Source organism: Erpetoichthys calabaricus, chromosome 10, assembly GCF_900747795.2.
Source record: "Erpetoichthys calabaricus chromosome 10, fErpCal1.3, whole genome shotgun sequence".
In the NCBI taxonomy this organism is placed as follows: domain Eukaryota; kingdom Metazoa; phylum Chordata; class Cladistia; order Polypteriformes; family Polypteridae; genus Erpetoichthys; species Erpetoichthys calabaricus.
The window spans coordinates 166,937,104-166,960,388 of NC_041403.2; the positions used below are offsets into that span (position 1 = coordinate 166,937,104).

General features: G+C 47.8%; 1 protein-coding gene across 1 annotated transcript in view; it reads left to right on the forward strand.

The window, feature by feature from the left end:
• Positions 1-23,285, forward strand: part of xpr1a (xenotropic and polytropic retrovirus receptor 1a) — a 136,606-nt gene that overhangs the window by 75,718 nt on the left and 37,603 nt on the right. The window contains exon 3 of the mRNA XM_028812415.2: positions 17,663-17,764. Coding sequence (XP_028668248.2) covers positions 17,663-17,764 — 102 coding nt within the window. The remainder of the gene's footprint in view (positions 1-17,662; positions 17,765-23,285) is intronic.

The following is a 23,285-nucleotide window of genomic DNA, read 5'->3' on the forward strand; positions in this document are numbered from 1 at the left end:
TATGCCCATTTACTTGCAAGAAAATGAAACAAAAATTGCGCATAATTGCATTGAGCAAAACAATTTTAACAAAAGAGGTTGCCCTTTAACAATTGGGCTAATTTTTAAAGATTTCAAACAGGCTCCTCTCCTTGGGTCGCTTCCTTCCGATTGGTCTTGTTTTTATAGCTCTGTGCTGTGCTGTGTTCTGTGCTGTGGAACTTAAAAAGAAGACGACAAGGTAACAGCAGCACCCCCCAACCCATCCCCCCAAATGCTTAGGGTGGTAGAACCTGTGAAGAACTCGGAAGGTGACCCTCTGACATGCATGTGTGTCAATGTGAACGCACCTGAAAAGGACGGCGCCCTTGGCTTTCGTTAGACACCCTGAGAGTGGGAGTTGTGCCGCCATTGAGCTTCAGGTCCAAGAATGACCCGCCTCCTTCTGCACACCGCACGTTTTTAATGGAAGGGGCGGGGCCTTCTGGGGCGATGTGGGCGGGACCGAGACGACTTCTCTGAAGTGGTGTTGGTGGAGGGACATGAAGCAGTTAGCACCCAAGGTGGGTTCACTTACCTTCTCATAACCTGGAAGGTGGTCCGAATGGGGGGCAACTGCATCTGGCACTTAGAGGGTCTTTATATGCAGCAAGCGTCGTCTTTTCCAGTTTTTATTTTTCTTTCTAAGAATACGTACGGCATTGACAAATTACTTTGGCTTTACAAATGAACTATTAGAACACTTCGGCTGTCAATAAAAAATAGTCAGTGCTGGAAATACAATACGAGCGCGCATCTCCTGAAACCACGAGAATGGCGAGGGCTTTCCGCCTTTCAATTTTTCCGAAGCGGTAATCCCTCTTGTTTTATACAAGGCAGTTGGGAACAATAAATGTCTTCTTTGTTTTTGCCCCCCTTTCAGTCTGTTTTAGGGGGAGCGAAGCCGAGCGCCGCTTTTCAAGCGCTTTTGCCCTCTTGATGCCTCCCAGCTGAAGGCACGTTGAAACACCAGAGGCGGCTCGATTTTATTAAGCATCGATAACGCTGCTAAACGTCGCCGGAGGCGTCAGTCGGAGTTCTTTAGCTCACGCTCGGCAGCGCTTCTTATTAGTGATGCACTCTCCTAATGTTCTGCAGCCGCTAAGCTGCCTTATCTGTCTGGATTTTATTACCCAAGCCCCCCCCCCCCCCTTCACTGCCCCCGATATGATTTCTAATTTCACATATTAAATTGCAGCTTATTATTTTGTGCCTCCTGTCCCGGCGGGCACGTTCCCTTGTCAGCGCGGCTTCACTCGCTCGCTTGTTCTTCTTTATTGTCTGCCAAGTAACGTGCTTACTCCATTTTTTTTTTTTTTTACTTCTAATTGCTTTGTGATTGAGCTGGGGGGGGGGATTGGGGGGCATTTCGGGTGTGCACGCGTGTTTTTTTTTTCCCTCAGTTTTCTTTCTCTTGGCGATTGTGTTTACTGTTTGGTGAACAGTTTGTGACCCCCTGAGACTGACTCGCCCATTTCTGGACCACTCTAGGAGTTGTGCCTGATCCGAGATATTTCAGCCGTCTTTATTCAACTTATTTTTAATTTACGGCGGCTTTCAGGTGGCTAGAGAGAATCTGGACCCCTTTACTCTTTACACTCTTGTAGATTTCATTTTAAATGGATAGCGTTTGCCATTTGTGCCCATCACTCAACACTCGATGACCCATAGTGACCAAGTGAAAACGTTTTCAGATGGCATGCAAATTTATTACAAATCAAATGAAATCTCTCATTCATTAAAGTACTTTGTTAGAAGCCCCTTTGGTAGCCATAGCAGTTTCACGCCATCTTGGGTGAGTCTCTACAAGCTTTGTGGCCCTGCATTTGGGCAGTTTCTCCCAACTCCAATCCCCTCGGGCTCCGTTAACTTGGATGGGAAGCGTCTGTGAAGTGCCATCTTCAGGTCTCTCCTTGCGTGATCTAGGGGGGTATAAGTCTAGGCCACGCGAGGAATGCGCAGAGACATGGCCTGAAGCCACTAATTCAGGTCATTGAATTGTCTCCCCAGTCTGAGGTGGTGTGCACTCCGGGGCAGGTGGTCTTCAAAGACCTCTCTGTATTTGGCCACTTTCATCCTTCTCTCAATTCTGATCAGTCGCCCTGCACCCCCATAGTGTGATGCTGCCCCCAGCGTGCTTCACTGGAGGGATGGCATTAGGCAGGTGAGGGGCATCACCTGGTCCTCGCCAAACTAAGTGCCTGACGTTCTACCCAAAAAGTTCCATTTTTTATCTCATCAGATCCGAGATTCTTCTTCTTCCTCATTCTTTCAGAATTCCTTAAACGCGTTTCACTCAGGAGTGACTCCCATCTTGCCACTCCCCAGTAAACCCTTGATTGATGGAGTGCTGCTGAGATGGTGGTCTTTATGGCAGGTTCTTCCGTCTCAGCAGAGGACTTTTCTGTTAGAGTGTCCATTGGCTTCTTGCCCGGTTACTCAGTTTGGATGGTCGGCCAACTCTAGAAAGAGTGCTGGTGGTCCCGAACTTTGACCGTTTCACAATGATTGAGGCCACTGGGCGCCTGGGAACGCTCAGAGCTTCACAAACTGCTTGACCCCCCCGCCCTGATCAGTGCCTCACCACAGTGAGGTCCACAGAGAGCTCCTCGGACTTCATGACTCGGTTTTTGTCCTGACATGCATTATAGATTGGACATTCAGTGCACGGGGACACGCGAGTCGCGGTCTTGCACCCCAAAGACAAGGCAAAGTCTCTCGGTACTTTCGTAAAACCCGTACGAACGGGAACAGCACGGTTATTCGTTGTCGCGGGGTCTACCACCCTAAACACAGACACCGCAGGCAGGCCGGCAGTCATTTTTAAATATAATGGCTGGTCTCTCATTGGTTATCAGTGTTGCACACGTGACACCAAAATGCACCACATGGTCAAATATCGAAGATGTTTAATGTTTACGTAATCTCGATGGTTTTGATTAATCCATTGGATAATCTGGGATGGTAATCGATCAAGACCTGCCCGAGATCGCGACCCTCTCTGGAATTGCTGATGCTGGCCCCGAATCTGGCCGACTGTCCGTAACGTGTGCCCAGCGTTGGTAAAGTTAAAGCCAGCAAAAGCTCAGGTGACCCTCGTGACAGCAAATTACAGAGTCGCTGACCGCTATGGCGACAAGGAGAATCGAAGTGATTGCTCGTTCTTATCAGCGCAGACATGTTGCTGTATTTTCATCTTGGTTTTTTTTAATTAAATTAATAAATAAATGAAAACCTGAAACGGCGTCTTTTCCCTAAATAACTTTTTTCCATTTAAAAGACGTCCGCGTCTTTCAAGAAAAAGGTTGAGAAATCTGCAGAAACTCGTAAAGAAGAGCAAGCGGCGAGATAACAGAGGGGCGCGCTTCTGCCTGCCGCTGATACCGGCCCTTCAGAGACAGTGGGGGTCCGGCAGAGGTTAATGCATCGCGCCCGCCGCTTTCCAGATGAAACGCGTCACGGGCTCAAAGCGGGGAGCCGACGCGGAGATACGCGGCTTTGGTGGGCAGACGCTTCCCCAGATAACATTTGTGCAAAGTTTTGAAGTGAAGAAACTGAAATGGGGAAACGAGCATTGAGCGGATCATCGTATCATTAAAAAAAGACCCCCCCTACCAAGTGTAGCCCGGAGTTGAGAAGACAGCAGAGCACTGGCTCTCACTTTAAGACCCTCCAACTTCTTTTCATCTCTGAAATGCCAGCACAGCCGTGAGGATGCGTTTGAATGAACTGAGACTCGTGTCGCGGGCGGCTAATCACGGCCACTTGCTGCATATTGATTAGCGCAGACGAGGAGGAATTTCACTGGACTCTCCACCACAAAGCCGTCGAGCCCAGCAGCTTCATTGTCATACCATCCGTACGCCATATTGCGGCATACGGTGGCACAGGACGAGCGCAACACCGCTAGACCATAAATAGATGGATCGGTCAAATTAAAGATAGTAATAAATGAAAAGCGATGACAAGTGCCACACACGTCACGTACCGCAGATAACAGCGGCTAGGAGCAGATTAGGGTTTGTACTCTCGTGGGCGGGGCACCGACGATGGGCCGTGCTGATTGGTGGAGTACAAGCGCCCGCCTCTTATTCCAAATCCGTTAATAGTTTGGACTTTTGGAAAGTTGTTGGTGAAGATGGCGTGTCGCACGTCACTGCCCGCTGGGCCGCGCCCTGATGTGCTGTGTGCCGCATCGAAGGTTAGGGCTCCCCCGTGAGCTCCCAGTCGTGCCGCACTTCACATCTCTCATGTCAAGCAGTGGTCTGCCCCCATGGACTGCCGGACGCCCCTTCTTTGCATTTCAAGTATTTTGTATAAAGTTTCCCGTTCGGTGTGCTAAGAAGCGCCTCTGCTGGGGTCTTTTCTGCCCACTGCTGCCGGGCAATTCAGTGCCTCCACCTGATGCACTTGTCAAGTTGATGTTTATGGACTGATTGTACTTTATGTTCTGTGACTCTTTGTTTTTACATTTCTTCTGCTTCATGCATTTGAATCCCCCCCCCCCCCGATTAATAAAAGAGGGGCACAGTACAGAACCCTGGGTCCTGCACATAAGCAGTTGGGTGGTTGTGGGGCAAGGGGATGTGGAGCTCCCCTCAAAAACAAACTTGTTATTCCAGGCTTTGGGGTCCCAGGATTACCCTTTTGGCCCCCACTATGACACCCATGAGTGGCCAGGGACCCCAAGTGGCCCAAGGTTTACTTCATACAGGCACTTGGTGGTCCCTCTGGTGTCCTTTTTTGCAGGTCAGTGAGGTTTCATTTTTCCCTGCAGTGTGGTCTCATCTGTTTGTGTGAGATGAACGGCGCTCTGCCCTCGGTGGTCTTTAATTCCCCTTTTTTGTTTGTGTTTCACTAATTTAAGTGCAGCTGCCCCCAAAAACATGAAGAACACGAAGGAGACCACAAAGGGAGAGACGGAGAGCCCAAAGAAAGGGGGGTAAAAGAAATATCGCCAAAGTCTAAGCTGACATCGAGTTCTCAGTCAACCTCACGCAGTGTGGCCCACCACAGATGCAGGTGGTGGACAGATGAAGGTCCTGATAAGACCCCCCCCCCCCCCACCACAAGGTGGTTCTGGAAGTGAGGAGTAACTGTTACAACCCCCCAGGGTACTTTACACCACCATCTGGTTTGATAACACTGTCAGGGCACAGTGGGCATACTGGGGTGGGTGGCACGGATGAAGTTACTGAGCTGAGGGCACCGATGGTCAAAGTCAGGCTGAATATTGAAAGTAGAGCAGATGAACTGAGCCCCCACATTGAGGGGGTCTGGGGTTGTGTACCGTCCAAGCAGTTATCTTAGCCTTAAGTTGAAAGAAGAAACGTAGGAAAGTATAAGAGAGGAAGAGGGGGCTGAGCTGGCAGAAGTTACGCCAAAGTGGCACAGCAAGTGGCATTTGCTACCAACCCTCATGCGATGGGCTTTGTAATAAACCTGTGGTGTCTGAAGGCAGATACAGGAGGAAGAATGCCCCAGGACTGAAGGACCACCTGAACGACTAGAGGGTGGCACCCCCCGTGGAAATTTTATAGCAACATCCCTGAAGCTTGGGACCCCGCAATGCGGGAGAAGATGTGGAGCTGCCAGTTCAGTCGGTGCCACAGCCGCCAGTGGTGGAGGATATTAAACGACTCGGACCACCGTGAGCCGCCTGCGTGTTGGGCTCGGAGACAAGCAGACGACCTCCCTTCCCCCAACCTTCGTCCCACCCTCCCCCCCCATACACACCCCTTCTTCCTTTGATAAAAAGCGGAATCTCGTTAGTCGTTCTAATCAGATCACCTCCTCCGGGCCTGATGGGCTTTTATTGCTTCGGCCGGCTGAGCTGCTCCATCTTTCATGACTTAGCTGGGGGGGAAAAATTCACAGGCGGCGCGGCTTCCTCGTCCGCAGAACGTGGTGTTGGGTAAAGGTGGCGTTGTGCCATTCAAAGACCACCATTCCTCCCGAGTCTGAACTGACTTTACTGGTAAGAATCCTTGTACCCCTTGGGTGGGGGAGGGGGACGGGGGCATGGCCCTCAGATAAATTGTCATTATTTAAAGTCACAAATAATGCTGGTGAACCTGGCGGGCATGAGAAGGGGCATTTGCCAAACCCCCCCCCCCCCAATGGGAAAGGTGAGCCCGTAAAGGCGCTGGACACCAGAGAGTCGCCGTTCCTTTTTATTTTATTTTATTTTTATTTTCATTCCCAGCCACCCGGCCTGTCCAGGATGGTGAGGATTCCTCCTGAGGTGTGGCATGAAGAGTTCATCCTGTTTACACTGCTGGGGGGGGGGCTCGGGGGATTGGGGGGGGAGGGGGTTTGTTTCATGTCAACATCTTTTTATTTATAGAGATTGCTTTCCACTCAAAGAAGCTGACGCCTGCCTGTAAATGTCACCTCGCCAGGATGACCCCGAAGATCAACACCCCGTCCTCAGGCTGTGGGGTTTTTTTTTTTTCTCATTCCCCTCCCCCCACATGGTGCCAATGCCAGGTGCTTGTGGGCCAAGTAAGCAGTGCGCCCTTTGAAATGCCCAGACGAGGGGCTGCGCTGATCAATTCCCCCCCCACCGACTATGATTTGTGCCTCCTGCCATCCTGCTCTGTGCCGTCGGGTTCGGCTCTCGCCTCCCTAAAGCAGGTTATTGGGGTGCTGTGGCCGTTTCGGGGTCCCGTGCAGGTGGTTGTTTCCCATTGACACTTTGCTCTTCTCACGCTCCGCCGATTTCTTGCTGGTGCAGTGCAGTGCATCCCGTTGGCCCCGGTGGGATTTATCTCAATGACTTTGCCTGACCCTCGCCACCCATAAACAAGTCTAATCCTCTTTATCTCTGCTGACTATCAGACTCTCGTCGCCGATTAAATTAGCAGGGGACGGTTTGCCCCCACCAACACCACCCCCCCACCGAGCGAGCGCTTGGCATCAGTGGGCCGAGCTTGTTGAAGGAGTTCTGCAGAGGGGGGAATTGAGGGAGACCCAACGTTAGCGGCTCTGCATTATGAGCCGGGGGGCTCGGCCCCAGAAGATGGTGTGCAGCTTGTGAAGACGTTTAGAGGTGCCCACTCCACCCCGTCCATCTTAAGAAATCTCTTTCAATTAAATTTAAATCGTATACTCGGTGCAGTTACTTATTGAGACAAGCCTCACGTTTTGGGGTCTGTGAATTTGACAGATGGGGGGGGGATTTGAAACCTGATCATTCCAGTTTAGCGGCCCTGCCACTTCGATTGTCAAATGACAATGACATTTATTTCATTCACGGGAAGTGCTTTAGAAATGTCACGAAACATCGTAGAGGGGCAGAACGTCCAGCGCCACTGCCGCCTCGCAGGGTCCGTTCATTTTTTCAAGCCGAAGTTCATTTCGATTCCCGTAAATGGCCAGAGGTGACTCGACTTGAGCAAGGCCCTTAAAACCTGTGATTGCTCCATCCTGGGTAGGACGTTAATCCGCAAGCAGGGAAAAATTTGGGGTTGGTGGTAGGACTGGCACTCCGGCCCCTGTAAGAAATAAAAATAAATAAATAAAAACCTCACCCTGCTCCAGAGTGATGCTGAGGTGTCACCTGCTGTGCTCGGGTGCCAATCCAGGTGGTTCATTGTGCGGTGACGCGCTATCAGCACCTCCTGTCAACCTCCTCCTCCTTCCTTCTCTTCTTCTTCTCAAACGTGACATATACTGTATGTGAAATGAGTACGTTCGATTTTCAGATCCCCCCCCACATTGTGTATTCCAAGCTCCCATTTTGACTCCCTGCCTGTCCCACTTTACATGTACTTCCATTAATTGTCATCGTTCACAAACCTGCCTGAGTGCCTCTGTGATGGTTCAGTGGATTCTCGAAGATCTGCCAGTCCACCTCACTTAGTGTCTGTCATCTGCAAACTTCACCAGCTTATCTTCCTATCCAAATCATTTATATTTACTACAAATAGCAGCAGCCCCCCCTGGCACTGCCCCCTGCTGGTCACCACTCTTTACACCAGCCAATTCTGATGAGGCTCCTCACACTCTCACCCTGTGCTTCTGGTGCCTGAGCCAATAACGTGCCACACCCTAAACTGCCGCGTCTTTTAGTTTGATGCCCACCCTCTCATATGGCACCTTTATCATACACTTTCTCAAAGTCCACATCAGTCATCTCATCTGTTCCACTCTGGTCGTATCCTTTTGCTGCTTCCTCATAAAATTGCAGTCTGTTTGTAAAACACGAACTCCATCTTCTGAGCCCACGCTGACTCTTCAGTCAAACTCCTGCCCCTGCCAGGCCTTCTCTCTTAGTCTTCATCTCGATTCTCACACACCGCAGATGAGGGCTGCAGTCAGTTGGAAAAGGCCACCGACGTGGGCTCCTTCCTCTTCGTGGAGAAGAACAGCAACAACATTTATTTCTTGAGCACGTTTTTTATACACACTGTATCTGAAAGGGCTTAACATAATGAAGAAAGAAAACAGAAAAATAAGATTAGGCAACGCTAAGTAACAAAGAATAAGGTAATGGCCAGGAGGACAGATAAAAAAACAAAATCTGCAGGGGGTCCAAGGCCACGGGACCACCCAGCCCCCCTAACATTAATGATGTAAATCAGTCCTCGTGGTTTTTAGGCTTCACGTGGAAGAACTTGATGATAGATAGATAGACATGTGGACCTCTGCCCTTCAATCCATCAATGGAGGGACAGCATGGTGCCCTGATCAAGTGGTGGGGGTGCAGAAAATGGGGGGGGGGGACAGCAAAAAAGGAGTGGTGGTATGGATAGCGGAGCCACCATGAATAATAATAATATCTAAATACATATACAGAATATCAGGGTTACACTACAATGAAGCTCTGAGAGTGCCATGTTACAGTAATGTGTTTTTAAAGTGCTCCATCGTATCAGCCTGGCGAAACTCCCTATCGGTAAACTTGTATTTCAGATTTTAGGTGCCCACCAGCAGAAGGCCTCCCGCCTCGTCACTTCTTTTTAAGTTTAGCTCTTGGAATTCTAAGCAGACCCTCATTTGACGATCTAAGGGTACGATTTGGAGTGTGAGGTGACAGGCATTCTGGGATATGAGGACAGAGCAGATGATTGAAGGCTTTGTAAACCGTCAGCGGGATTTTAACCCTTAAACCTCCACAGCCGGCTATAGTCGCTTGCCAATGAAATTTGCCAGCACGCCGGAGCCGAGTATATTCGGCGACGTACATTCATTGAACTCCACAGCCAGCTAAAGTTGTTTCCCAGTGCAATTTGCCAGCATGCTGGAGCTGATCAGTCCGTGCCGTGCACTCGTTGAGCAGCCAGCTCGTGACCACTGGTGCCCCCTAGTGAATCAGCGTCACTGCACTAGACTCGCCTGCCAGCGTCAGCGTTGGCCTCTGTGTGCTCACGTGCAGCCAGTTCAAGCGCAGTTGATTTACTGAATTTCATCAATGGCGTCTGTTGCCCCTCGTACGTATCATAATAGATTGGTGCAGTAGTTTTTTTTTTTTATAGTTTTTACAGTTCAAATGATCAAAGCTGCAGTAATTGTGATGCTCTTGGCATGAAAAAAAATGTGTTCCATTAAAATTTCAATTACTGCAGTGGGTTGGCACCCTACCCAGGATTGTTTCCTGCCTTGTGCCCTGTGTTGGCTGGGATTGTGACCCTGTGTTCGGATTCAGCAGGTTGGAAAATGGATGGATGGATAAAATTTCAATTATTCTTGGTGAATTGTGACATTTCCTTAAATAGTGCAGCAAAAAAATATTTGGCGGGGGGGGTGTTGCATTAACCCCCAGAGTATGTGGCGGTTTAAGGGTTAAAGTTAATTCTAAATGGCACAGGTAGCCAGTGTCGTGACACTCAGACTGGGGTGACGCTCTCTGATTTTCTTTTCCTAGTTAAGATTCTGGCCACTCTATTCTGCGCCCGTTGTAATCGATTGATGACTTTTTCCTTGGGTGGTCCTGATAGGAGGGTCTTACAGTAATCTAGTAGACTGAAAACAAAAGCATCAACTCATTTCTCAGCATCTTGCCAAGTTATAAGGGGTCTAACTTCTGCTCCGTTCCTTTAGTGGAACAAATGCTGTCCTGGTAATCTGATTAATATGTGATTTCAAATTGAGGTCCGAGTCAATAGAGACCCCTCAGTTCTTTACCTCCGTCTTGACTCTTAAGCCTAATTGATCGAGTTTATTTCTAATACCCTCACTATATCCATTTTTGCCAGTCACTAAGATTTCCGATTTCTCCTTCTTCAGTTTGAGAAAATTCCTACTCATCCACTCAGAAACACAAGTAAGACATTGGGGGTCAATGAATCAAGAGAGTCGAGGTCATCAGGTGCCATTGATAAATACAGCTGTGTGTCGTCAGCAGAGAGCTGTGGTGGCTCACGTCAGGCCTCGAGATAATCGGACCTCCTGGAGGTCGAGAGGAGCAGCGGAGCCAGCGGTGTGCTGCTCCCAGTTGGAGGGACTGCAGAGTCCTGTCACAGAGTCAATATGTCTGAATATCTCGACTCGTCGGCCCCACGGTAGTTGGCACTGCAGTTTGGGTCAGGCGGTGAGTGCCGTTTGAGTGTTCTGTCTGGGCCGTTGTGGCCTTTCCTTTTGCACCTCAAAGCCCCCCAATTGTAAACGTGAGGTGTCAGCATTTTAACGTTGTCCTTTCACAGATGAGCAGCACGTGGTCACGAGGCCCTCACTTGACTTGGCGTTGCCATCTCTCTCTGTGTGTATTTTAACCGGTGGTGGAGATGCCATGGGGTATCACAGTGATCTGATGCCAGGCACCAGCAGACCACTGCTTGATTGATTGATTGATGTTCTTTATTGTTTGTGACGTGAAAGGTGTGTGAACGTGCTCGGCTCGCTGGTCGTTCACAGAAGTGGGGAGGTGGGTTTTTTTTTTTTGTTTTTTGAAAGGTCATCAGTGGACAGAAAAAATAAAACTGCATCCCGAGGTGACAGAGTGCCACCTTCTGGGTCACTCATGGTGGCGACTCAACCCAGTATTGAATGGGAGAGAATCTCGTAGGGTTTGCACGGTGTCTCGTGATTGGTCATCACAGCCAGTTTAAAACAGTTGGTATTGACTGGCGGTGACTGTTCTTCATGGGGGACACTCGCTCATACTGGTGGTGACAGTTCTTCATGGGGACATTCGCTGTGACTGGCAGTGGCAGTTCTTCATGGGGGACACTGGCTCTGACTGGGGGTGACAGTTCTTCTGCCATGATTATTGGTGGCAGCTCTTCAAGGGGGAACCCCAATTTGATGGGATTCATGGACTCATTTTTGAAGACGCTAAGGAAAGCAAAATATGATCGTGAGAACAAAAAGTTTTAAGACCCCCTGTTCTGGAGGCTTTCTTGGGCTGCCGTGTTTTACTCCCAGGGTCTCCATCTTCAGTTCAGGTGCTCCTTTTGCATGGCTGACGTTGTTCCGACTCTCAAGGTTGAGTTGTGACTGGTGGAGTTGTGCACCCTGCCACGAGCCTTTGTATTCTGCAGGTGGGCTCCTTTCTTTCTCGTAATCCCCCGGCAATATCACAGCATCGGGCCGCAGAGACGGTCCTCCATCCATGGGCAGGTCTACCACCAGGGCCTTCTGGGTCCTAGAGCCCCTTTCACCACTCACAGGGGTTGCTAGAGCCCCTTCGACAAAAACAATTGGCTGTTCAGGTGCCGAAATCACCAAGGGTGACCCCTCCCAATCATCCTAACCCAATGAAATGATGGGGTGTTTGTGCGCCAACATCAGTGGAGAACCCGTCGCCCCTCCTCACCGCTCGAGTCTCTGAGTGCATTAAATGGCTGCTTGGTTTAAAAGTACAGTCGGCTCTCAGCGAGGGAGTTCTGTTCATTACTGTAAGTCACGCAGGGGTCTGTGGGGGTCTTAAACACCCCCTCCCCCAAGCACCAACTCCCTTGACTGGCACTATGACTTTATGTTGCCATTTAAGTGCTGGATGGGGTCTGTCAAAGCTGCAGCAGCGTCCTGAGGGGGGCAATTTTCATTCTCCCAGTGCTCCATTGGTTTGCGTAGGCTGCGCTTCACGTTGCAGAGTTATTAATAAAGTGGCAATGCTGCGGAGGTGTGACAAACCCGGCTGGCTGGAGGAAGAACGTGAAAACGACCGCCTTGTTGTGCCAACGCATTTAAAAGTCTGTTTTCTCTTTCATCCCAGCACTCTGGCTAGTCACACGCCTGGGGTCAGAGGTCAGTACTTGGCTTTCCCACGATGATTATTCTGTGCCAGCTGGGGAAAGCATGGAGTGGAGTGCGCTCTCTGCTTTTTAGGTCTTTGAAATTCACCCCTGCCCTTTGGAGATGATGATGGTGGTGGTGGTGACATCTTCATTTCCAGGTGGGTTTTAACGGTTCACGGAACTGACCAGCGGGCTTCACAGGTCCGGCCTGCAGGTTTTACCAGGCGGTGCTTCAGCTCGTGACCGCCGATTACACCAGTAGCCTTAGAAATCCGGGGGGTGAGGACTTTGTGATGGATGAAGCTGAAAGTCGAATCCTCCTGGTCACAGCGGTCACTGGAGCCGCAGAGGGAGAAGAGACCACCGCTTCCAACCAACTTCCCCTGTGCCACAGGGGTCCACAGCGCAGTACAAGGTTAGGGCCTCCCATCAAAGAAAAGCTCACCAGTGGACCACCCCATTTCGGGGAAGGGTGGGGATAACAATGTGGACCCTTTGGAGATAACGGTGCTGACGCGTATTAGAGCTGTCGGACGGAACGGCACAAAGAAAAACAAAAACGTCTTACTGGATGACAAAAGCTGACATTGGACTGTCATAAATATGCGTGTAGGTGTGTGTGTGTGTGTATATATATATATATAATACAGTACTGTGAAAAAGTTTTAGGCAGGTGTGAAAAAATGCTGTAAACAAAGAATGCAAAGTGAGCGAACAAAAGAAAAATCTAAATCAAATCAATATTTGGTGTTACTACCTTTTGCCTTCAGACCAGCATCAATTCTTATTGGTCCACTTGCACAAAGTCAGGGATTTTGTAGGATTCTAGTCAGGTGTATGATCAACCAATTCTACCAAACAGGTGCTACTGATCATCAATGTCACACGTAGGCTGAAACACAGTCATTAACTGAAACAGCTTCAAACTGGGTGAGGAACAGCCAAACTCTGCTACCAAGGTGAGGTTGTGGAAGACAGTTTCATGTCATGGCAAGACTGAGCACAGCAACAAGACACAAGGTAGTTCTACTGCATCAACAAGGTCTCTCCCAGACAAAGATTTCAAAGCAGACTGGGGTTTCAAGATGTGCTGTTCAAGCTCTTTTGAAGAAGCACAAAGAAACGGGCAACGTTGAGGATCGTAGACGCAGTGGTCGGCCAAGGAAACTTAGTGCAGCAGATGAAAGACGCATCAAGCTTATTACCCTTTGAAATCCGAAGATGTCCAGCAGTGCCATCAGCTCAGAACTGGCAGAAACCAGCAGGACCCAGGTACACCCATCTACTGTCTGGAGAAGTCTGGCCAGAAGTGGTCTTCATAGAAGAGTTGCAGCCAAAAAGCCATACCTCCGACGTGGAAACAAGGCCAAGCGACTCAAGTATGCACGAAAACATAGGAACTGGGGTGCAGAAAAATGACAGCAGGTGCTCTGGACTGATGAGTCAAAGTTTGAAATATTTGGCTGTAGCAGAAGGCAGTTTGTTCGTCGAAGGGCTGGAGAGCGGTACAATAATGAGTGTCTGCAGGCAACAGTGAAGCATGGTGGAGGTTCCTTGAACGTTTGGGGCTGCGTTTCTGCAAATGGAGTTGGAGATTTGGTCAGGACTAATGGTGTTCTCAATGCTGAGAAATACTGGCAGATACTTATCCATCATGCAATACCATCAGGGAGGCGTATGATTGGCCTCAAATTTATTCTGCAGCAGGACAACGACCCCAAACGTACAGCCAAAGTCACTAAGAACTATCTTCAGCGTAAAGAAGAACAAGAAGTCCTGGAAGTGATGGTATGGCCCCCACAGAGCCCTGATCTCAACATCATCGAGTGTGTCTGGGATTACATGAAGAGACAGAAGGATGTGAGGAAGCCTACATCCACAGAAGATCTGCGCTTAGTTCTCCAAGATGTTTGGGACAACCTACCAGCCGAGTTCCTTCAAAAACTGTGTGCAAGTGTACCTAGAAGAATTGATGCTGTTTTGAAGGCAAAGGGTTGTCACACCAAATATTGATTTGATTTAGATTTCTCTTTTGTTCATTCACTGCATTTTGTTGATTGATGAAAATAAATGATTAACACTTCCATTTCTGAAAGCATTCTTTGTTTACAGCATTTTTTCACACCTGCCTAAAACTTTTGCACAATACTGTGTGTGTGTGTGTGTGTGTGTGTGTGTGTGTGTGTGTGTGTGTGTGTGTGTGTGTGTGTGTGTGTGTGTATATATAAATATATATTGCATAGTTTACTGTCAAATAATGCAAAGGGGGTGCAGTGAGTGTGTACACCTGAATAGCCCAGAATTAGGGTGAAACACGTGTTGCGTACTTTGCATTATTTGACAGTAAACTATGCAACATTCTATGATCTGCTTCTCGCAGCTGAAAGAGGGCACCATGGCGGATGTTTGCCGACTTGCAGACCATCCACAAGCGTTACCTGGTAGGTAGCCACCCATACAATCAGATTGTGATTCAGACTACGAATGTCATGAATATATATATATATATATATATTCTAATAAAAGGCAAAGCCGTCACTGACTGACTGATTTGCCTGTTTTCATTTTTTTTCTTTCTTCAGTAATATTTCAGCAAACCCGGAGCTTGTCAGTTCAAATCCTGGTACTGACACCACTGTGTGACCCTGAGGAAGTCACCTCACCTGCCTGTGCTGCAAAAAACAAAAGTAATGTAACAAATTGTACCTCAGATGTTGCAAGTTGCTGGAATAAAGGCATAAGTAAAATAGATAAATATGTATTATACACATAGGAACTATTCATTTATTTTCAGTTAAGTCATCTGCAGCAAACCTTTTTAATCGAGGGTTTCTCCTTTTTAGATAGTGCAAACTGTTTCTTCTTCATTGACGTTTTCTCTTGGAGAGCTTTTTTCATTTCATTGAAAATTAAAGCAGCAGCTGCCAAAATATGTAGCTTTCTTATTAATTTTTCAACATTGTGTAAAATAAATTTATAAAGTAACATAAAAAGTTTAAATATTGGTTATCCTTTTACACTAAAATATTACTAAAGAGATACAAAAAAAAGTAAAATGCATATGTTGTTTTTCTTTAAGGAGATTAAATATTACTGAAAAAAGAAAAAAAAAACTCAAACAGCCAAATGGGGCTATGCATACGAACTTAAAAGGTTTAAATAAAACAGAAATACAGTATATACCTTTTATTTTTACTTCTTTAACTTGTGGAGGGTGTATCTTGTAGCAAAGCCCTAAGTTTTTTCATGAAAGCCCGTTTCAGTCAATAAGTCTTAAAAAGAGGTGTAAAGATATTGACAATAAGCTACGCAAACCCACCAAGACATGCAATCGTTTAAATCAAGGCGCGAGTCGAGAAACACCATCCCATACTATTAGTTAACGATTAACACATTTCTATATGTATTGTAAGCATACAATACAACTGATAATATGTTGCACTTATTTATCTGGTGTACCGACATTTTTGCGCGTTTAACGGCTGAAATCTAACGTGGTTTGTGCCCTTCAGAATGAAAACAGTTTGCATTTACCTTTTTAATAAAAGGCGAGCTTTTAAGCCTGAGAAATCACCCCGTAAATGCACACGTTTAATTGCACATGTGTTAATATGTATGCTTACACAGTATTAAGACACTCAACAATTAACGTCATTTACCTTCGTTCCCGCGTTTGAGTCGTGCTGTAAATCTCTTCCTTGTTTTCAGTTCATGTGATTACGTAGGAGGCGTGATGACGCGATACGTGACTCCGCCTCTTCCATTACAGTATATGGACAAAAAAGAGGTTCCAGTTATGACCATTACGTGTAGAATTTCGAAATGAAACCTGCTTAACTTTTGTAAGTAAGCTGTAAGGAATGAGCCTGCCAAATTTCAGCCTTCTACCTACACGGGAAGTTGGACAATTAGGAGTGAGTGAGTGAGTCAGTCAGTCAGTCAGTCAGTCAGTGCTTTGCCTTTTATTAGTATAGATATATAGAGAGAGATCTATACGACGGTCCACAGACAAGCTGTGTATTCGTGGAGCTGATTTCGTGTGGCGGCTGCCGTCTCTACAAGTGGGCGTCCATCCAAGATGACATGAAAAGCTGAGCCTAGAATGCTCCAGTGAACATCTCTGCCTGTGAGTCAACCAGACATCAGACAGACGTGCTGTCCATGGGAGGACTCCGAGGAAGGAGCTGTTGCTCTCCTCACCCAGTGGAGGTGCTGAGGAGGTGACCTAACGAGAGACGCTCCCACCAGACCTCCGAAGAAGACGGCGGAGCTGAGGAAGGTTGTGTAAGCAGCAGTGGCCCAGAACTCCTCCAGTTTCTGATCTGCAGCCACCAGAGGCGCTTGTCAGAGGTTACTGCTACCAGCCATTACATCCAGGGGTCCTCTTAGTTTCTCCACCGCGCACTGTGAGTGTTTGATGCTTATGTTCAATAAAGACATGAAGCATTAGAGTTGTTGGGGGTGTTAGTAGTGGGGGCTTGGTGGGGTTGTGTGTACCTGTGAATTACACGAACATCCACTCATATTTCAGGACCCCAGGTCATTTCGATGTGGCCTCGTGGTGAGACTGTGTATACGAAGGCCTTTCAGATATTCATCATCTTGATGAGACTGGCCATCCCAAAGCGATGAGGGATCTCATTTATACCCAGAGGGCTTTGCAGTAGGAGCAGGTAGACCACCCAGACCAGTCCTGTACACCATAGAGAAGTGAAGCCCCTCAGTCGGGCCGATCCATGGAGCCTGCTGAGAGAGCCGAAGCCTTTCAATCAGACCAGGGGGCATTGGCTGTCACCGCCAGTGGGCCGCTCACTATTCATCAGGCGGCCCTCTCGTTTATTGTTCTTCATAATCTGATGTTTTGCCCTTTAATTGGCGGTGGCTGCTGACATGTCTCTGATGGATCGCCTCCATTCTTCGTCTTCGGCCTTGAGAAACAAAAGCGCTGCAAGTCGGCGCCGAACTCCAGCACTTAGTGCTTTGTGGACCAATTGAAGAAGCTCTGCATTTATTGAGCGTTTTGCTTAACAGTTTCATGGCTAGCGCTGGGGTGCGGGGGTCTTAGGAGGTAGAGGGGGGGGACACAAAGTAATGTCTGCATTTGCTGACGGCCATACAGAACAAAAATAGAGACATGGTGATCAGTCTTTGGTTTTGAGGTCCCAGCCCCTGTAGAAGTCGTCCCAAGACACTGGTGGCTGCTGTTTTTACTTCTGCTTGGCTTGGCATGGGTGGGCCACTCCTGTATGACTGCTTGCCACAGACCCCAAGGGTCCCGCGTTTAGCTAATTCTCCAAGGGCATTGCCACTGGTTCAAATGGGCAGCCTTCTTTTCCGACTCTCTGGGCCCTGCTGGCGAACTTTGGCCCACTGAAGCAGGGATTGGCACCCTAAAAGGAGGTGGTAGCTGGCTTTGTGCCCCTGACTGACTGACCGCTTTGGTCTTCTTTCTCTCCCTGCAGTTACCGATGAAGACACTGTAAAGCGATACTACGCCAAAGTCGAAGAAAGGTTTTTCCAGGCCTGCGAGAAAGAGCTGGCAAAGATCAATACCTTCTATTCAGGTGAGTGATGACCTCCAGGGACGTTTTGAGGGAAACGTGAGGGGGACGTTGAGGTTTTATGTCCTTTTCTGTTCATTTTGGAATCATTTATATTCTTTTATTGATTATCTGTGCACTATTCCTTGGTTATGTGGTTGCATGTGTTTTGTGGGTGGTCCCTCAAGAGGACTTTGGTTTTGGAATTCATTTTTTTCTTCTTCATTGTTTGCCCCTTGTGCTCTTTGGAGTTTCGCAGTTTTGTTCAGAGAATTTTTGTTACATTTTTGTAAAGATTTTTATAGGCCCTTCTTGTTTCTAGCTGGGGATTTTTAATGTTGGCCCCAACACTCCCAGCTCCCACCCCAATGTACTGAGCCCGCTCCACAACGCCTCTGAATGAGTATTGTTAGAAGTGCATTTAGAACTTTTGGGACTCGGGTAATGTATTTGACTACAACAAATAAGTGACCGTCTGGTTGCTATGTTTCTGTCAATCCAACAGGATGGCGCATCACAGACGTTAGCCCTACTTTTACAATTCCCATTCCAAATGGCATATAACAGAGACATACATTGATTGCATTTGTCATCCCAACAGATGGCACATCACAAACATCAGCAGTAATGCATTGTATTATTATTGTACTATATTGTGTGTCATGTTGCTATGTTTGTCATTTCAACAAATGGCACTTCAAACATTTTTCCTAAAAAATTAAAGTGCAGTTGTTGTTCCAACAGATGGCATGTAACACACATTAACACTGTGTATACAAATGCCATACCAAATGACAAATAAGAGAGTCACATGCATTGCATTTGTCAGTCCAACAAGTGGCACATCTTAAGCATTAATATTACTTTTATAAATCCCATTCCAAATGACAAATAACAGAGACATACATATGGCATTTGTATTTCCAAAAGGTGGCACATCACAAGCATTAATACAAGTTTTATGATTCCCATTTCAAATGACATATAACAGAGACATATGGATTGTATTTGTCATTCCAAAAGATGCATTGTATAACTCCAAATAAGTGTGTGTCCAGTTAGATAGATAGATAGAAATGAAAGGCACTGATAGATAGATAGATAGATAGATAGATAGATAGATAGATAGATAGATAGATAGATAGATAGATAGATAGATAGATAGATAGATACTTTATTAATCCCAATGGGAAATTCACATTCTTCAGCAGCAGCATACTGATACAATAAATAATATTAAATTAAAGATTGATAATAATGCAGGTAAAAAACAGACAATAACTTTGTATAGTGTTAAATGTTAACGTTTACCCCCCCGGGTGGAATTGAAGAGTCGCATAGTTTGGGGGAGGAACGATCTCCTCAATCTGTCAGTGGAGCAGGACAGTGACAACAGTCTGTCGCTGAAGCTGCTCTTCTGTCTGGAGATGATACTATTTAGTGAATTCTCCATAATTGATAGGAGCCTGCTGAGTGCCCGTCGCTCTGCCACAGATGTTAAACTGTCCAGCTCCATGCCAACAATAGAGACTGCCTTCCTCACCAGTTTGTCCAGGCGTGAGGCGTCTTTCTTCTTAATGCTGCCTCCCCAGCACACCATCGCATAGAAGAGGGTGCTCGCCACAACCGTCTGATAGAACATCTGCAGCATCTTATTGCAGATGTTGAAGGACGCCAGCCTTCTAAGGAAGTATAGTCGGCTCTGTCCTCTCTTGCACAGATCATCAGTATTGGCAGTCCAGTCTAATTTATCTAATTTAATGTTTCTATTATTCCAACAGGTGGTGCATCACAAACATTTTTACTAATGAAATACATTGCATTGGTCATTCCAACAGGTGGTGCATCACAAACATTAACACTGCTTTTACAAATCCCATACCAATAACAGAGACATATTCATTGCATGGTGCAGTGCAGACGTTGACACCAAGGTCTGCGCGGATTACTTCAGCCCCCCTTAGATGAGTAGCACAGCCAGTATTGACCAAATGGGAGAAGCGCATGGCGGAGTGTGTTGCATCTCAAGGGGAGTATTTTGACGGTGACTAAAGTGGAATTGCTGGAAGTTGTATAATTTTATTTTTTATTTTTTCTGGGAGTTTTTGGGCCCCTCCTAGTACTCGTGTTGTACCAGCAGGTGAGCCCTCATTGGTTTTCTCCTCCCGCCCCCTGTGACATAATACTGACTCAAACCCGTTGGACTTTGCCAGTCTGATGGAGTTGCCGGGTATGTCGGTCTACACGTGTGGTGGTCTCCGATGCCCACAGTGACTGCCCCCAAACTCAACCAAGATTATGTAAATGAGGGCCGTAATTGAAAATCACTGGAAAATTTGTGCAGTGTGACGACGGGGGGCTTCTAGTTGACCCTTGTCTCTGCTCACCATCTCGGTGGCATTGCTGTTTCTTGTGTTCCAGGACCCTCGTTAAAATAAAACATCTTAGTAAAATAATAAAACAATCCTTGTTACCCAACGCTGGAAAACACAAGTTAAGAATATTTCAGGTAGACCCCACTAAGGAGACTGGTGGTCCCGAGGTTGCTTATCGCTCTTTTGTCAAAGCAGAGCCTCCTCATGTCAGGTGAAAGTAGGCATCTCAAGTGTGGTGCGGTCCTACTGTTCTCCTGTGAGCTGACTGGCAGACTCTGTGCCACGGATGACAGCAGGTGCCCGCCCTATTGTGGGTGCCATGATGCTGGCATTCCATAACCAATTCCATGAGGTCACCTGATATGTCAGAGTCCCGGTGCAGGTTGACCATTTGCCAGCCAGCCGGCCCCTTGAAGACTCCAAGACCCGCTCGTCACACTACAGATCTGCGGTAAATAAGCCGGCGGTCTCTGGAGTAAATTTAGGCCTTCTGTGTGACCCTGTAGGAATGCGTCACAACAGCCTGGCGCACTGGAAGCTGGGACTCGCTCCAGAGGTGCTTCATGTTTCCTTAGGAGGCTCTGCCAGAAGTTTGTGAAAACTCACGTCACCCCCCCGTCGGCCCCCTTTCAGTTGCGTGGCTCTTGAATTTAATCCTCCTTTCCGCTTCCATAAGCCGTTTGGAAACAAACCCGTGAGAGTTGGCCGGCTCCGGTGGGAGCACTGTGGTGGGGCGGGCACTTACCCTGACGCACCCCTCTAACTCGCCTGTTTATACTGACGGTGGAGATTTGTTGTTCTCGGCTTACATGGGTGCTCAGCGCCACGTGTCCCAACTCGCCCGGTTCTGTCGATGGCAGACGCCAACCCCGGTCCTTACCCAGTTTGACGCCCCCTGACTTGCTGTGTGTGCCCCCGCGGCTGGCTTCACAGCCCCCTCTTTCCCGTTTGTGAAGCCTCGCCAGTGCTTTAACCCTCCGACTTGGGCAGCCTTTGCTGTTAGGAGCCACGCCAGGAGGTCTTTAATGACTGATGGCAGAAGGCTGGCAGCCATAACCGTTGCTGAGAGCTCCCTGGCTGGAGGCCTCCCTGACACAAGTGTTCTTGTTTTTACAGACGTCTTATGATTCTTGGTTTGATCCCAGGTTTTCTTTTTAAGTATGAGATGAAAGCCTGCGGGTCATTTGCGGAAGCCCAAGATGGAATATTGAAAGCCGATCAGAATGGCATTCACGTGTGAAAGGATGGCCGTGAAATTCAGAAAGCGCTGGCCTGGCATTGTCTGCCCTGCTTTCAGACGTTTATCTCACTCAAAAACCAAGCTTGGAGTGTCTCACAAACACTTCACAAAATGAGATTTTTATAAACACCATTCATCCCAAAGGGAAATTCAGGAGAAACATAAAAAACAAGAATAGAGAATCGCGGGACAAATAATACAATCATTCAATCAATAATAAACTTCACAAGTGCATCGGAGAGGAAGCACTGAAGTACCTGATAGCAGTGAGCAGAAAAGACCCCCAAGAGTTGCCACTTAGCTCACCTTGGCAGAATGAGCCCGAGAGAGCGCCACCTGCAGGAGATTTTTTCCGTGATGACGTCCCTTTTTTCTTTTTTTGCCACTGTCCCCCCTCTGCCGCACTGCTAGGGCTGCGGCCTCTAAAGGGGGAGCTGCGCCCCCTGCTGGATCCACTGGCTCCTCGGTTAACACAAAAGAAATGGCGCTTCAAAGTCCTGGGAGGCATGCAGAACACCAGCGTGGCACGCAGTGAGAGAAGAGAAATTGAAGTAATAATTAGTTACATTTGTGGTGTCCCCCCCCAAAAATCAAACACTTTGGACGTCGTGATTAAAGTGCACATAGCGGACTTTCACTTACGGGTCTTGGTTACACAACACCTTGTCCCCTCAATCCCCCTTTTCAGGGCAGTGTAATGTTTGGGGCACTAGGACTTCGAGCACTCATTGCATGCTGGGATACGTGACAAAGTCTGCAATTCACAGACATCACCAGGTGCTGAGGGTCTTCTCCGCCAGGCCTCTAATGCAGCCGTCTTCAGCTCCTGCTTGTTTCGGGGGGCTTGTCCCCTTCTTCAGCTCAACTGAATTTAAATCAGGTGACTGGCTTGGCCTTTCCAGAATTTTCCATTTTTTTTTAGCTTTGATAAACTCCTGTGTGGCCTCAGCAGGATGTTTGGCTCATCATCTTGAGTGTGGAGGCCCTGAATGCCACTCGAGCAGATCAGATGTTTCCACACCCCTCAGAATCACCAATGAAGAGATGTGTGCCAGGACCTGTGGCGGCCATTAACCCCCTCCAGCACCGCCATGTTGAACAGATGAGGTGGTCTGCTTTGGATCTCGGGCAGACCCTCTTTGTCTCCACATTCACTCTGATGAGGTTCATCTTTGTCTCCACCATCACTCTGATGAGGTTCATCTTTGTCTCGTCTGTCCACAAGGCCTTTACCCAGAATTCTGCAGACTCTTTGATGTCCTTTTTTTCCCCCCAAACTGTATCTGGCCGTCCTGTTTGTGTGGTCTGCACCTTGCCCTGTGGCCTCCTCTGTGTTTCTCTTCTTGTTGTCCTCTCCTGAATCGTGTGCCACCTGAAACGGCCAGGGCTGTCAGGTTGTATTATTTTGCCAACACTTGCATGTGTGACGTCTTTTCTCCTGCCCATCCTGGCACTCTTGTCTGACCGCCTGGGGGTCACAGATTTTGAACTCCACTCACTACCTGGCAGCGTGGTAAGAGTGAGTGATTGCACCTGTAGACTCTTAACACATGATGCCAACAGGGGTCGTTCACCCAATGCTCTGTGTGTGGGTCCCGTTGCCGCAGTGCTCAAAATGAAGAAAGGGTGCCATACTTTGGATGAGACCTAAAACTGCAGTCCTGAGTCTCTGTGGCCATTAAAGGTCCCTGGGCATCTTTAAAAAGAGTGGGGTGTTTCCCCGATGTCCTGACTAAATTGCCCACCACTAGGCCTCCTAACCGTCCCCCTGTCTCTAATTGGCTAACCATCTCACTCACCGCTTCACCACCTCTTAGCTAATGTGTGGTGGGTATCCTGGCACAAGAATGACATGACAGCTGGAGTGGCCCCCGGAAACCTCCTCATTGAGTTAACAGTTCTAGTGATGTTAGCCACAGCTATTCTTGTG